This window comes from Podarcis cretensis, assembly GCF_951804945.1.
Source record: "Podarcis cretensis genome assembly, chromosome: 6".
NCBI lineage: Eukaryota > Metazoa > Chordata > Lepidosauria > Squamata > Lacertidae > Podarcis > Podarcis cretensis.
Window position 1 is genome coordinate 27,265,192 of NC_137175.1, and position 14,930 is coordinate 27,280,121.

At 42.7% G+C, this 14,930-nt stretch overlaps 1 protein-coding gene across 17 annotated transcripts in view; it reads left to right on the plus strand.

Moving 5' to 3' along the window:
• PTPRT (protein tyrosine phosphatase receptor type T) overlaps positions 1–14,930 on the plus strand; it is a 619,839-nt gene that overhangs the window by 324,100 nt on the left and 280,809 nt on the right. For all 17 annotated transcript variants that reach the window (XM_079978848.1, XM_079978862.1, XM_079978850.1 and 14 more), the window contains exon 7: positions 9,676–9,969. In XM_079978848.1, the coding sequence (XP_079834974.1) occupies positions 9,676–9,969 (294 nt within the window). The remainder of the gene's footprint in view (positions 1–9,675; positions 9,970–14,930) is intronic.

The following is a 14,930-nucleotide window of genomic DNA, read 5'->3' on the forward strand; positions in this document are numbered from 1 at the left end:
GACACCCATCATGCTGGAAGACAAGAATGTGAATGAGCCCCGCATGCTATGATGTCTTGCGATATTGATGCCAAGATGGAGATGGACACAAAGTTGGCTTTTGGGTCTGGTTCATGTGTGTGCTTATGTGGCATGTGGTGCTGATGAGTAAATCTGTTATGCTAGTGGGCTGTCTGTAAACAAATAGAGACTTATCATCCAGGGACTGTGAGGGGGGGAAATAGCATCACCCAGAATGTGCAGCAGTGGTTTTAGCTGTAAGATGTAAGTAAGAAGTGGTGTGCTCTAACTTTCTCTTCTAGGTTTCTCCTGTAGCAAATTATCGCTAAATATCTGGTGGTTTTTTTGGTTGAATCACCACTCCCCACCCATTGAGCGAGCTAGCGGTTTTTGGAAACATATTGATTTCTCCCTTACCCCTGTTGAATGGTTTAAATAACCACCACATGAATGTTCGGTACACCTTTATTATAAAACCTTAATATCCATAATTACCGCCAGAATGATGTTGTCTGCAAATCTGTCCATAGGTGCAACTATAGTTGTCTCTTTCTGTGATACATAACTTGGATAAGAAAAAAATTAGGGTACTGGTGGTCTATATGTTGAGATTGGAGTCCACGTATGGTGATAGTACCAAAGCTTAAAACTATGGAGTGACAAGCTTGTTCATTTGGGTAGTAGACAGAAGACCCTCATTCATGTCCTGAGCTGCGCCTGTGCAGATTTGCTGCTACACAACTGTATTATAACGTTTCATCAGGTCACGTAATTGCTTCTCATGTTACTCAGTGGGAAGAGGCCTATAAAATATATTGTTAGAGAGGTGCACTTAGCATTTGAGGTGCCCATGGAGTTTCCATCATGATTGATAGTATAATTGAGACTCTAGTCTTCTATTCAGAGCTCTTGCTTTCCCACTGTCTTGCTTGATACCAATCAGCATTTCCTTATGAGAATTTGTCCCTTGGCCACATTTTGCTCTGTTCTCTGAGCTGTTGCCCCTAGTTTTAATCACATCTTGCAGTTTCTGCCACTAGCAGGATTTATGGGTGTGTGGAGATATTGTTAATTTAAAGCAATAAAGATTTGTAGGCTTTTGTATGGAGGAGAGGCACCTGCTGGAATAATGCTTCCCTCTAAGGCTTCATTTGGCATTTTCAGTGTGACACCCATTGTTGATTGGGCTGGTATCAGAATATAATGTATCATAGAGGCTAATTTTCAGAAGCAGTTTTACCTAATCTTTCTTCAGTTCTCTATAGATCTAATGATGTGCATTAATCAGTAATTCCTAAGATTACTTAGTTTCTCTTGAAATATATATCTGGCTGCTATTCTGCCATGGCTGACTATAAAAGGAAATTGCATATTCCTGCTAAGCAGCCAAATCATTCCATTATTGACATGAATCCAAATGTTTTATACAGGGATTTGTCTACTTGACTAGTCATCATGTTCTAGCATCCCTGTTTCCATGTCTTGTTATTGTTTCTAAGTGATGGATTAGCCATTATGTTGAAATGACCTACTAAGTAGGGCTGAGACAAATGCACATTTTTATTTTTTGTATTGTGAACTAGATCAAGCATGCAAGTGTGTATATCCTATCATAAAGCAGGGGGAATTCTCCACAATCTTAGTTGAAAGTAACCCCTATTTAAATAATTTCCTTTCTTCTTTTAGGATATAAGATATGTCATTTGAGGCCAGAAATTCTTGTTTGAGTTCTCCGCACAACACTATGAAATACAATATCATCATTGGAGACAAGAACAGTGGTTATATGCAGCTGCTACAGGTCTTCCACCCTGAGGCTGGCATTGCAAATAGTGGGCAGAAACAGCAAAACATAGTATGGGATCATTTGGCAGTGGATCTTAGGTATACCATCCATCTGCATTGCAGGGAGCAACTGAGCAAGGGAGAAGATCCACGACACCACACCACTAGCAGCATGTTCATGCTCCTATGAAGACAGCAACATTCAAGAGGCATGCAAGGCTAGTGCAAGAGGGATGTCTTTCTCTTGCTCTCACGCTTCCTCCCCACCCCATGTTACAAGAAGTAGAAGCAGCTTAGGCAGCCAACCATGGATGATTTTTTTTTTGGGGGGGGAACATGGGTCCCTACCACAGAGTTCTCCTGTAATTTCATGGGCTTGATTTTGCTTCCATCAAAAGAGAAATAAGAGTTACAGCTTTTTTAAAATTCCTCAATAGTGAATGGGAGAGAACAAAGCCATGTTGTTCTTGAAGTGGACTTAGTCCTCAAATGAAGTTTGGCAGCTTCCAAAGTACTTTGGACCAAGACGAAATGTTTTCTTAAGTGGTAGTCAGTATCTATTGAAATTAGTCAGGAAGAACTTTTTGACATTAAGAGCTGTTAGACAATGGAACGGGCTCCCTTGGGAGGTGGTGGGCTCTCCTTCCTTGGAGGTTTTTAAGCAGAGGTTGGATGGCCAACAGTCATGGATGCTTTATATGAGATTCCTGTATTGCAGGAGAGTGGATCACATGAGCCTCGGGGTCCCTTCCAACTCTACGATTCTATGGTCTTGTGGTTGGAAACATCCCTATCAGTAATGAGAAGGTCCTATTTTCATGCATACAGCTGTTTTATTTCTTCAGTGAAAAGCTGGCTATATCTATAAAAAAGCTTTAAGTGCAATTTATACATACACTTTGCATATGTTTTCCCTATGAGTATCGGGGAACGGGGGTATGGGGTACCCAGCCATCTGCAAAGATTGTGCATATGTCTGTTTTATCACTTGTACTTACATTGGGAAATTACTGGTGGAAGTTGATTCTCAGTGTCTATAAAATGCACATAGCAGAATACATTTGCATATTCTTTACACATGAGATTGCGTGTGTGAGGTTCATCTGCTTTCCACTTTACTAATGTAGGGTAAAAAATATCATTTATGCAATGCCCCCTTAGATGGATGATTCAGCAGCTAAAATACAGGATCTAGATTGAACCTTGAATTTCATCCTTTCCAAATTGGTGCCCCACTTTGAAATTACTGATGGTAGACTTGGAACTGCAGTGTGCTTTGCCTTGCCAGCGCTAGGCTAGTTTGTTTTGCTCCGTCTTTTGTTGTGCTTTACTCATTTGCAGTGATAGTGCTGCAGCTGTCTCTCAACGAAGCGAAATGGAAAGCAAAGCAAACATTTTAGCAGGTTCCTTAGCATGTCCTCCTTGCATTTTGGAGGGGATAGATTGCTAGAAAACCCATTTCATTGAACAGGTGGTAGGCCTGTCGTCCATCCAAGAACAATGCAATAGATTCAGCTACCAGCCTGGCTTTCTTCCAAAGTTTTATAAATTAGAGGCCTTTCAGAGGGGCATTTTTATTATGGTGACCTGGCTAACTCAGTTTTAATCCCTGTAGTAAATAACATTGCTTAAAATACATTTAGAATTAATTATTGAGGAGGACAATTAAGGATAATTAAGATAGCATTTTAAGAACAAGAGCAGGCAGTTCATCTGTATACTGTGCAAGATAAAGGCCATCAGCAAGTGGACCTGTTGCAGTTTTTTTGAGATTATAGCTTTATTTTAATATATTATGTGATAAAATGCAAGTGTAAATGCTTAATTACGATTCAGTTAATGTCAGTGTTAACTCCATAATTGACTTCAGTGGCACTGAAAATTAGCTCTAGCAAATCAGTTAAATAGAAGATTTCATTACTTACTGAAATGCATGGCACTTTAAGAAATTACAAGCATATTGCTATTTAAAGTGAGTAAGTCAGTTATTAGGTAGACTTGCCACCTATAGATTCTTCTATGTTAGTGAAACCAGGCCAGTTTCTATTGGTACATCATCAAAATTTGATTTATTTATTTTTAAATGTGAATGTTACCTGTGAGAACTTCTGTACCTCTGAATATTTTTGCACCTTGTTTATTTTTTTAACATAATATGTGTACCACTCAATTGTAATTAAAAGCCCTCTAAACAGTTTACAAAAATATAAAATGAAACATGAAAATTCTTGATTAAAAATCAGTTAAAATCAGGTATTTAAAAGCATTCAAAAGATTACTAAAACAAACAGCTGCTGAGATATGAGCAAAGTCTCTCTGCCGGTACCCTCTTTTTGTCTTAGGCAGTTCCGTTCCTTGTCACCTGCCTCAGCTGCTTCCTCTTCCCTCTCCTTGCTCAAATATTACCACCATCTCAGAGTGGGCTGGGTGAAAAAGAGTAGGTGAGTTGCACGTCAAGCCCCTCCCCCTATTTATTGAGTAATAAAACATATGGACACCAGTATTTGGGGTTAATGGGATAATTAAGGCCACAACTTTATTGGTTACAGAATGTGAGTGGTATTGGCTTAGGCATTGTAATTGAACCGACCATATCTGACTCCTGCCCACCATGCAGGTAGTCTAGTAAGGGTCAAACACCAGTAAGGGGAGCCCTGTTGATGTACATCAACTGAGGGCTCCCCCAGGGTCCCTGTTGGGGTCGTGGCATGGCCCTAGCCCATACTCGGGCTTCAAATGAGATCCACACCCCCAAATCCCTTTAACGGAATACCTTTAAAGAGGAGGGGCAGGTGGGCAGCTGCTTAAATGGCCCAAGCCATGCCCCCGGTTTACTGGATTGGTCGACCATGGAGCCGGGGGCTCCCTGTGACGCTGGTGGCATTGCCACACCTCCCCCCATGCATGGGGAGAGTGCGTGGCCTGCCTGCAACCCCAGGGAGGGAGAGCGACTCTAGCAGCTGTCATTTTCACCAACCACCGCTTCCTCTTTGCCACCACTGGACATGATGGAAAGATATGTGATGGCCATGTTAAATTTTATGTGCTAATAAACAATGACTTTCTTTCATTCTCAATGGATGCATGCACTTAAAAAAAAAGGAATACTTTAGATAAAAATATCATTTTGGGAGTGGGAGGGAAAGGAGGTAATGGTGGCAAGACAGAGAAGAACCAACTTTCCTTCACTAGCAGTTGACAGGAGAGAAAAATATATACACTGTAAATGGCCAAGCTGTTTATTCTTCACCCCCCTCATTGGTTGGCAACTTTCTGGTTACTCATTTGGAAGTATAGAACTCTCATTATCATTATTCATGGCTCAATTAGCCATATTCATTATCTCTGTGTGTAGGTCTAGGTTTGTATAACCTCATGTAAACAGCACTCTTTTTTCTGATCTAATTATCTGACATATATATATTACTTAGCATGCTTATTTTAGTCTTGCTCTCTAGAGGTTCTTAGCTTGTCATTGTCAGCTTCTCTCCTGCCCCCAACTCCACACACTGAACTTGATCGTGGTTTTGGGCGTCAAATATAAGCAGCGGCATAACGTGGGTTGTCAGCACCTGGGGCAAGGCAAGTAATTTGCGCCCCCTAACCTGGGGCAAGGCAAGTAATTTGCGCCCCCTAACCCAGGGCAAGGCAAGTAATTTGCGCCCCCTAACCCAGGGCAAGGCAAGTAATTTGCGCCCCTAACCCCTAACCTGCCGCTGCTGCCAGCTTCTTGCTGCTGCTTGGGCTGGGGTATTTACGGTAAGGTAGCCACGGCGGCGGTGGGTCCGTCTCAGGTGATCTGAGGTGAGTTGCCGCTGGCGCTGGCGCCCAAATGACGCCACTTGCCCGGAGGAGGAGGAGGGCAGAGAGGCGAGGAAAATGCAACATGGCCCAGCAGCTGCAGCGGCAGTGGCAGCGGCGGGGCTGTGAGGAGGGGCTGCCTGGCACACCCTCCGCAGCCCTGACGCGCGGGGACTGCAGCGAGTGCTGAGAGCCGCTGTCTGCCGGACGCCTTCAGCCCGGACGCATGCACAGCTCGTCGGTTCCGCGAGACATGGGGCTCTGCTACAGCCTGTGCCCGAGGCTCTTCAGCGACTCCGGAGGTGGCGAGCGCGCCCCCTCAGATGTTGCGCTCGGTGCGGGCGGCCCCCCCTGCACCCCCCACGCTACGCCACTGAATATAAGTAAGCATAAATGATTCAAAGAGATTTGCCTGATCTCAGGCTTGACAGTAGATAATACATATCAGCTCTGTGTCTGTGTATAGGAAGACTTTGTCTCTATTCTATCCAGGATATTTATTTATATTTATTTTATTTATTTATTACTTTTCTATACTACCCTTCACCCAACGATCACAGGGCAGTTTACAACATAAAAACACAAAAAATGCATAACATAGTAACAAACAAAACAATAAGACACACACCCCAACACACAGCGTTTAAAAGGCCTTATATTATTTCATTAGCTAAAGGCATGAGAGAAGAGGAATGTTTTTCCCTGGCACCTAAAGATATGTAAAGAAGGCTCCAGGTGAGCTTCCCTGGGGAGAGCATTCCACTGCATAAAAGGTCTGTTCTCATGTTGCCACCCTCCAGACTCTCTGGAGCGGGGGGCATACAAAGAAGGGCCCCTGATGATGATCTCAGAGTCTGGGTTGGTTCATATAGTGAGAGGTGGTCCTTGAGGATATTGGATCTTACAGGGGTCATTGCAACTTACAAGGCACATTTGAAATCCCATCTGACATAGTGACGGGCATTTTCGGTGTTAGCATGGGATAGATGTGAAGAGGCATGTTATGCGAAGATGCTGACTCCCTCATATCGGATTAGCCACAGAAAACAGAGCCAGTGTGTTGTAGTGGTTAGAGAGCTGGCTGTTGGATTTCTATTCCTCTCACTGTGCAGATATGTAGGATTGGTTCATCCCATGTCTGTGTTATGCATTCCAGCACCGACTGTTGGAATCACGGGAGCAGATGTTTACTGTACTCTGTTTCCGTTTGGTTTTGCTTTTACTTCTGAAGAAGACCAGAGAGAAGAGACATGTTTTCTTTTGTTCTGCCTTATGGTTAATAAAGTAGCTTTAGTGCTTACAACCTCAGCCTAGCTCTGACTGCGTTTATCTCTGCTGGACTCTGAATATGTGCTCAGTGTCTCCAAGACATGAGTTCTTATAAATCGCCGGGGAAGGTGATTCAGAACTCCCTAGAGCTACACGCTGATGGGAGAGACAGACTGGAATCTTTCCTGTTGTATGCCTGGGGGTCGTCCTTCCCCCAGCTGACCCGACACTGGCTCCGGGCCTAGGGAAACAGATTCAAATCCCTACTTGGCCGTGTAGCTCACTGGGTGACCTTGGGCTGGTCATCTTCTCTCAGGCTAATGTGGCCCACAGGGTCGTTCAATAAAATAAAGTTTTTGCGCAAAATCTACACATCCAGTATTTTGAGTCACTGAGACCCCAATTACACCTGCAAGCAACCAATGCCTTAGTAAATGGACTTAATGGCAACTCTCAGTCAAGGATTTTTGGAGATCCATTCTCAGGGCCAGCCCACCTATTAGGCATGGTAAGGTGACTGCTTCAGCATGGCAGGCTCCCAGAGGCACTGCAGCCCTCCATCTGCTGGACACTCATGACCCACCGCGGGGTGTTCACTGCTGCTGCTGCTGCTGGGTGCTCTTCTCCTCCTCCAGCTCCTGTGCTGCTGTAGTTGTACGCCTTACCACTGTGGTCACTTCACCTCCTCCATGGCCTACCCACTGCTGTGCCTCCTCCTCCTCTGCCTGGAGGTGGGCTGGGAAAGCCCCAATGTGCTGATGGCAAGGTGCATGGCAGCAAACGGCTTGCAGTCGTGGGGACATGACCGTGGCAGGGTGTGGATGCAGCAGCAGAGGAGGAACAGGAGGTGGAAGTGAGCACGCAGTGGTGGTAAACACCTGGCAGTGACAAAGTGGAGACTGGGGAGGGGTGTAAAAGTAGGGGGTGCCTCCAGGGGCAGGAGGTGGTATTGAGGGGTGGGGTTGTCTCTGACAGCAAAACATTCCATCCATTCTTCTCTGTTCACAGAAAGATCTTAGCGAAATGTGTTATTGTGGGTTGCCCTCAACATTTCTGGGGCCTCCTTCAAAAGAATAAGTGAAGTCCTCAGATTTAATGGTTGGCTTCAATACCAAGCTATCATATGGGAGGCAAGCTTACACCTGTCTGCAGCCTGTGAAATATGCTGACTAACATTCAGTCACAAGCCTTCATTCTAATATGAAAATTTTGCAGCTGATGAACAGTTGTTGTTGTTTAGTCATTTAGTTGTGTCCGACTCTTCGTGACCCCATGGACCAGAGCACGCCAGGCACTCCTGTCTTCCACTGCCTCCCGCAGCTTGGTCAAACTCATGCTGGTAGCTTCGAGAACACTGTCCAACCATCTCGTCCTCTGTTGTCCCCTTCTCCTTGTGCCCTTCATCTTTCCCAACATCAGGGTCTTTTCCAGGGAGTCTTCTCTTCTCATGAGGTGGCCAAAGTATTGGAGCCTCAGCTTCAGGAACTGTCCTTCCAGTGAGCACTCAGGGCTGATTTCCTTAAGAATGGATAGGTTTGATACAAAGAGTGCTGTCCAATGGGGCAGTATATACCATGCAACACAGCATAAATTCTCTATGAATGATGAAGACATATATGTGGTGGGGAAACTGAAGCTAGCCTAGCAACTCAAAACCTAAGCCAGACAGTTATTGAGAAACTGTCAATACATTTATAATGTTCTGAATGGAATATTACAAATTGATAACATCTTTTCCAGTGTCCCACTGGCCAGAGTGTTCACGCAGAACAACCTGACTCTGGCTCATGCATTCAGAAAAACAAACAAACAAACAAACCAAAAACCCCGGAGTTCTTTGTCCACAATCCCAAAGTGTCAACAGCAACTTTTTAAATAAGTGATGCATTGAGACTTTCCAGGGCAGAGTAAGAAACAAAATCAAAACAAACTAGTAAAGAAAACTTCCAGAGAAAATGAAAAGAATGTCTTAATAATGTCCATTTCATTTAATGTTTTCAGTCTCACAAACTACAGACAATACTTTGAAGGTTCACAAAGTGTAAATGGATTGCCAATAAAATAGTAATAATAAAAATGATCAGGGCAGCGACTGTAGATGTTATATTGATTTTATCAAAGGGTGCTGAAGAGATGTGCTTTTATTAACTTGCTCTCTATTTTCCCACAAAAGTAATAGTATCTGATTCATATCTCCTAATGCTGTAATAGAGATCTTTCTTACGGAATCCATAAGCATTTTGAAGGCTTAGCTAAGTGCCCTTGAATATGAAGTTGCAAAACTTTTCTTGTTCTTGATTCACATGGAGTGAACATGATGCATTAACAGTGGTGACATTGTTGGCAACTACTCTGTTGTAGACTGAAGAGTACCTTTTCCATGATGCTGTTTCATACAGACTCTTTCCTCCACCTTCTATTTTAAGAACACTTTCAAGGACAAATGCGAACCCATGTCGGGCTGGCAAGGTACTTGGATATGCTTCAGAGGACCTGATCATCTGTAAGGCTGATTCAGCTGACAGGCACAAGAGATGTGGCTTTTTCCGTGATGGGACCCCCCCCCTAAAAAACCCTTCTTTATAAAGAAACAGGGTTCATCTGAACTCTTTCTTCAAAATAAAGCAGTGCTGATTGTTTTGTTAGTACGTGAGATTTGGCTGCCCATTTTAATGTTGGTGTCATGGATAGTACCTAATCTCTCTGTATAACTTTTGTGTGTTGTCTACTGCTCCCATTGCATTTCATAATGACAACCCATCTACTCCCCACCACCAAGAGCCTATCACCCATAAATATCTCCATTCTTCTTGCTTGTAGAACCTCCCACACCTATTGCACCTCCAGAACTTCTAGCAGTTGGAGCCACCTATCTATGGATCAAGCCAAATGCCAACTCCATCATTGGAGATGGACCTATCATCCTGAAAGAGGTGGAGTACCGTACGACCAATGGGAACTGGGCTGAAACCCACATTGTTGATTCACCCAATTACAAGTTATGGCATCTAGACCCCGATGTGGAGTATGAGATCAGAGTGCTTCTTACCAGACCTGGAGAAGGAGGAACTGGGCCTCCTGGACCTCCGCTCACAACAAGAACAAAATGTGCAGGTACGTCATATTGATTTTAAGACTCTGTGAGTGTCATACAAACAGGGGCATGTTATGGTAAAGGCTGATTTTCTGTTGACCAAATAATCAGATGCAGTATATGGCCCAAGTACGTTCCTCCACTCTTATTGTATTTCCCCTGCCTGCTGCATATTTCCCGGCCCCTCATGGTTTTTTTTTTAAAAAAAGAGGATATGTATTTCATTTTATTTGCTTATGACCTTATGCCCTTCCCTATCCCATAAGTTCAGGTTGTTTTATAATCAGTGTTTAGGGGGTACTCTCATTTTCGTACTTGTATTGAAATACTACCAGTCAATGAGACCAAATTTAGATTCACAAAAAATTAGGGGTATGCGTACCCCTGCATCCCCCTGAGAAAAGCGCTGTTTATAATATATTGAAAAGTTTAAAATATATGAATCATGGTACAATATAAATGACTCTGCTTTGTAATCACATTGGTGTATTCCATTTTGATTTGCACACACACACAGTCACTCACATAATGAGAGAAGGAACACATGACAATGTAAGTGATGTGGGTTGCTCTTTTCTTATATATCCTTCAAAAAAGAATTGGGAGTCATTGGGCCTCAAGACTGAAGTAAGTCAGAGAACAGGGGTTTTGACCAGAGTTTTTCATTGTATTTCCACTTCGTGGAGGGCTCTTTCAAGAGTCTCCTCATTGTGATGGGACTTATGTAAGAAGGTCATGTATGATAAACTGCATAACACAACACTGTTAAATCAGCTTATCTTCTGGCGTATCAATATTCTGTTTCTGAATTTATGGTTTCTGTGTAGAAAACTGATAGTGGGACTTCAACATTGTACTCTAATGGACACATTCACCTTACTGCATAGGGTTTATGGGCAGTTTTATGGATGAATATGAAGGACAAAACAATGGTGCTTCTTCTGCTACCTTTTCATTGTTATGTCAGTAGTACTAGTAGCATGAGAATTTGAAGAGTTGCGGTGTAACACCAAGCACTGTAAGTGGGCCCTTGCAGGGGGGAGGGGCAGCTATGTACACTTGTCCTGGTCCTCAGAGGGCAAAGCCAGTTGGAGTAGCGTGTGGGGCTTCCAGGGTTCTGTTGGACTTAGGCTGTCATGCCAAGAACACCCCATGCCTCCCAGTCAACCAGGGACTTCCGACCCTGGGCCTCAGACAAGCCCTACATGGGCCTGACTATAAGCATACATTCAGAATATCCAAACTGTCCTGGTTTGCATGTCCGACTATGGTTTACTGGAGCCACACAAACTTGCAGGCTACTTGAGAGATGCTGGTAGCCACTCTGCTCATCCCTGGCCTTCTTTGCTCTCACACTAAGCTAAACTAAACGAAACTAAAGCCAAGGTTTGGTTTGGTTCAGTATACCATCTGAATGGTTAATCACTCTCCTCCCTAACCACATGGGGCAGCCAAGAATAAACCTTTATATTTTTTGGAGAAGACAGTGAGAAGTGATTCACACTGTTTTTGAGTAGGCTATCATCTCTATAGTGGCACTCCATAAAAGAATGATGGAGACAGTAACAGCCAGAGCTCTGTGAAGCAGGTGAATTTTTAAAAAATGTGTTTAAATAATCATTTGCAAAATAAAAAGGGTGGGGGAGGTGAAAAGCTTCCTTTCCCCAATGCAAACCCACTTCTCATATTGCTGGATGAATTGTAGGCTTTGAAAGGGCACCCAAAGGGGCACCCTCAACAGGCAATGGATGGCTGGATGGGCTGGTTGAATTGAATGTGGCCACTTCTGCCCTCATCTCAAACTCTATGAAAACTTTGAGCCAGATCTTGCTTCACTGGTGGTCTTGGAATATAGCTCAGGTCTTTCCTCTTAGCACCCAGGTGTGGGTTCTTCTTGTTGTTTTGCTTTTGTTTCAATGTATTACAGGCAGTAATCAGCAGGTGGCTTTCAGAAGCTAGAGAGGAAGGACAGGTTTTCTATCGTTGTTGCTGGTGGTGTGAGAGGCGCAAAAAAAAAAAAAAGTGAAAAAAATAAACTATCATCACAACAGGCTCGTTATCTGAGAACATGTCAGTCTCATCTTCTGTAAATCCTCCCAACGATGAAGTCACTGTCAAATCCTACAGCCTGAAGCCAAATTTTGTGTTGTAAAAGATTGTTTCAAATGACTCTAGTGGAAAACAGAGTGATTCTGAAAAGTCAAAGCTGCTAGAGATGGGAGGCTGGTTGCTTTATGAAACAGGATACTTGCGGCTGAGACTTGGTTGCCAGTCACAGCTCACAGTTTCTAATGTGAGACTTCACTATTCACAAGAGCTGACAGTTAAATGACAGGATGTGCATGCCCTACGAAGTAATCTGATATGATACTCTGCATCTGCTGGGCTTCGTGCACCTTCCATTTTAGTGTCGAATCTCCCCTGCCCCCAGAAGTATTTAATGCTGCCCTAAGTTGGGCCATAAAAAGGAGAATTTCCAGCATTTGTCTAGTTCTCATAGAGAAGAAAACCCATGGTTCAACATTTGTTTTACTGTAAAAGAAACATTTATAAGAATATTGAATTACAGAAAAACTACAAGAATTTCAAATCTCACACTTATTCAAATCTCAGGGTTTTCTAGAGGAAACACAAATTTGCCCACTCACACCTGTTACGTCCCGTTCTTAATAAGATAAATTAATAAAGGTTTTACTGTTGTAACAATTGTTTTCTCAAAATTTATCTTCTGTATCATGAAAATAAATAAAAACAGTAATAATAATAATAATAATAATAATAATAGCTTTTATGTTGTCACCAACAACATTTGTATGTAGCCCACCTTTGCACAGGCTAACTAGCATTGGTACAGTTAAATATTAAATTGGGTAGTGGAAAACAGTCACGTAGACAGTAATAGATAATTGACATTTGCTCACTTGCCACCTGTCTTTTCTTGTTGAAGAAAAATTCACCATCACAGAGATTTCACTTAGGTAGTGTCACGCTCCATTATTTGCTTTTTGTTGAGAATGAGAATTGAGACGGAAGTTCGCCAGTTTCAGATCATGAGCCTCCCCTATGTCAATACAATTGATTAAATGTTCTTGGCTCTGAAGACAGAATAGCATGATAAATACCATTCCCTAAGTATGTCTTCAGCAGTTACTATCATTATCATTATATATATATATAATTTTATCCCACTTTCCCCCCTAATTTCAGCTGTTACAATAAAAAACAGAACAGCAGCCACCCTTTCGTTAAAAGCAGTCAATTCCCAAAAGCCTGTTAGAAGAAGAAAGTCTTCACCTGACAGCAGAAAGACAGCAAAGAGGGAGCCAGTCTAACATATTTAGGGAGAGAGTTAAGCTTAGGAGCAGCCACCGAGAAGGCCCTGTCCCACATCCCTACCAAGTATACCTGTGAGGGTGGCCTCTCTACCTGACCCTTGGGTCTCACTTCAGATGACACCCTCTCTCCTCAGGCCATAGCCCTCACTCATCCTGCTTTGTAACCCAAATATTTTTGCTTGGCTGGAATATGTCAATGAACCATGATAGTGCTCCTTATTTGCACAGCAACAGGACGAGAGAGGTGTGTGACTGTGTGTAGACACTAGTCTACTGTAGAAAAGTAAAAGTTACATTTGATTTTCCACCGGCTGTTGCTTCTGCCTCTGCTCAACACTGGCATGTGGTCCTCAGAAGGTGGTCTAGAAAGAAACGTGGCTATTAGGTTGAAAAGGATTCCCTACCCTTGAAGTAAATGCTGAGAGAGATGGCTTCAGCCATGCCTGATATATTCATTTTCCTAGAATTCTGGTACTCTGGAGAAATGAGGGTGTTGGGTATGGCTGGACTCTGGAACCACCTTCTCTGGTGCTTCCATGAACTGTGCACCCACTCCCCACACCATGAAATAAATGAAAGTGGTGGTTACTGGCCTACAGTACTACATACATTGCCACCCCAAACATCTGTCACTGCTTCTGAGGGTCATTTGAGGACCCCCAGGACTTGCAGAGTCCCAGACCTAGGCCCCACAGCCCATGGGCAATGGCAGTACAGGGTGTAGAATTATTTTGCTGCATTTTATAAAATGAAGTGAGCCAAAATGCTCTCATACTGAAATCTTATCTTTTAAAAAAGGATCACAGATATATAGATCCACAATCCTCCTAGCCTAATATAATCTACCAGGCTTTTCCATGGATTAATAACTCGCTATCCCAAACTTGCTTTATGTCTGCTGTTACAATATATCAATGTGCTTTATGCATCTTTCTCTTTCCCTCTCTATTCTGAGCATGGCTCTGTTGAAATCATATTTATGGGCCCCCAAGGTGTCTGCAGAAACAAGAGTGCACTATATTGATGATACAATTAATACAATATCATTATCTTTTTCTAAGACGGCAGGTGGGCAGCATCGCAGTATATTAGTGAAATATTGTCTGATTTTGAGATAAAATTCCCTGAGACTGAGGGGAAAGCATCATAGATGAAAATCTCATTTTTTTTCAAATGCCTAATGCTCCAATCGATACAACCAGAGACTGCAGCATTTTGTGGCATTTTTTTGCCGGTTTGTCATAAGATTTTGCTCTCCAAAATAGGATTGTGTTTAGTAGAAGGAGGCAGCTGTTTTCAATGCATCCTCTTTTTCTTATCTATTAGCTCCAAGTGGAGCACAGTACCTGGGAAGGCTTGTTTTTTTTCTGCTTCAGTGGTAAATTTGGAAAGTGACTTGATTATTACTTTAATAAATGCTCAGAAAGACAGGTTGTAACATGCCTATTCTTGCTGCTCATATTATCTCTCTAGCTTGAAACCTTTAAAACAAAAGATGTTGCTATTATGGTACAATGAAATTGAAGCAATTTGCTGGTGCAATATTTCCATAACATTTTTAGTCTGATAAGAACGGAACAAGAAATGTGAACTTTACTTATCATCATCATCACAATAACCTTAAGATGTGAACTCCTTGAATTAGC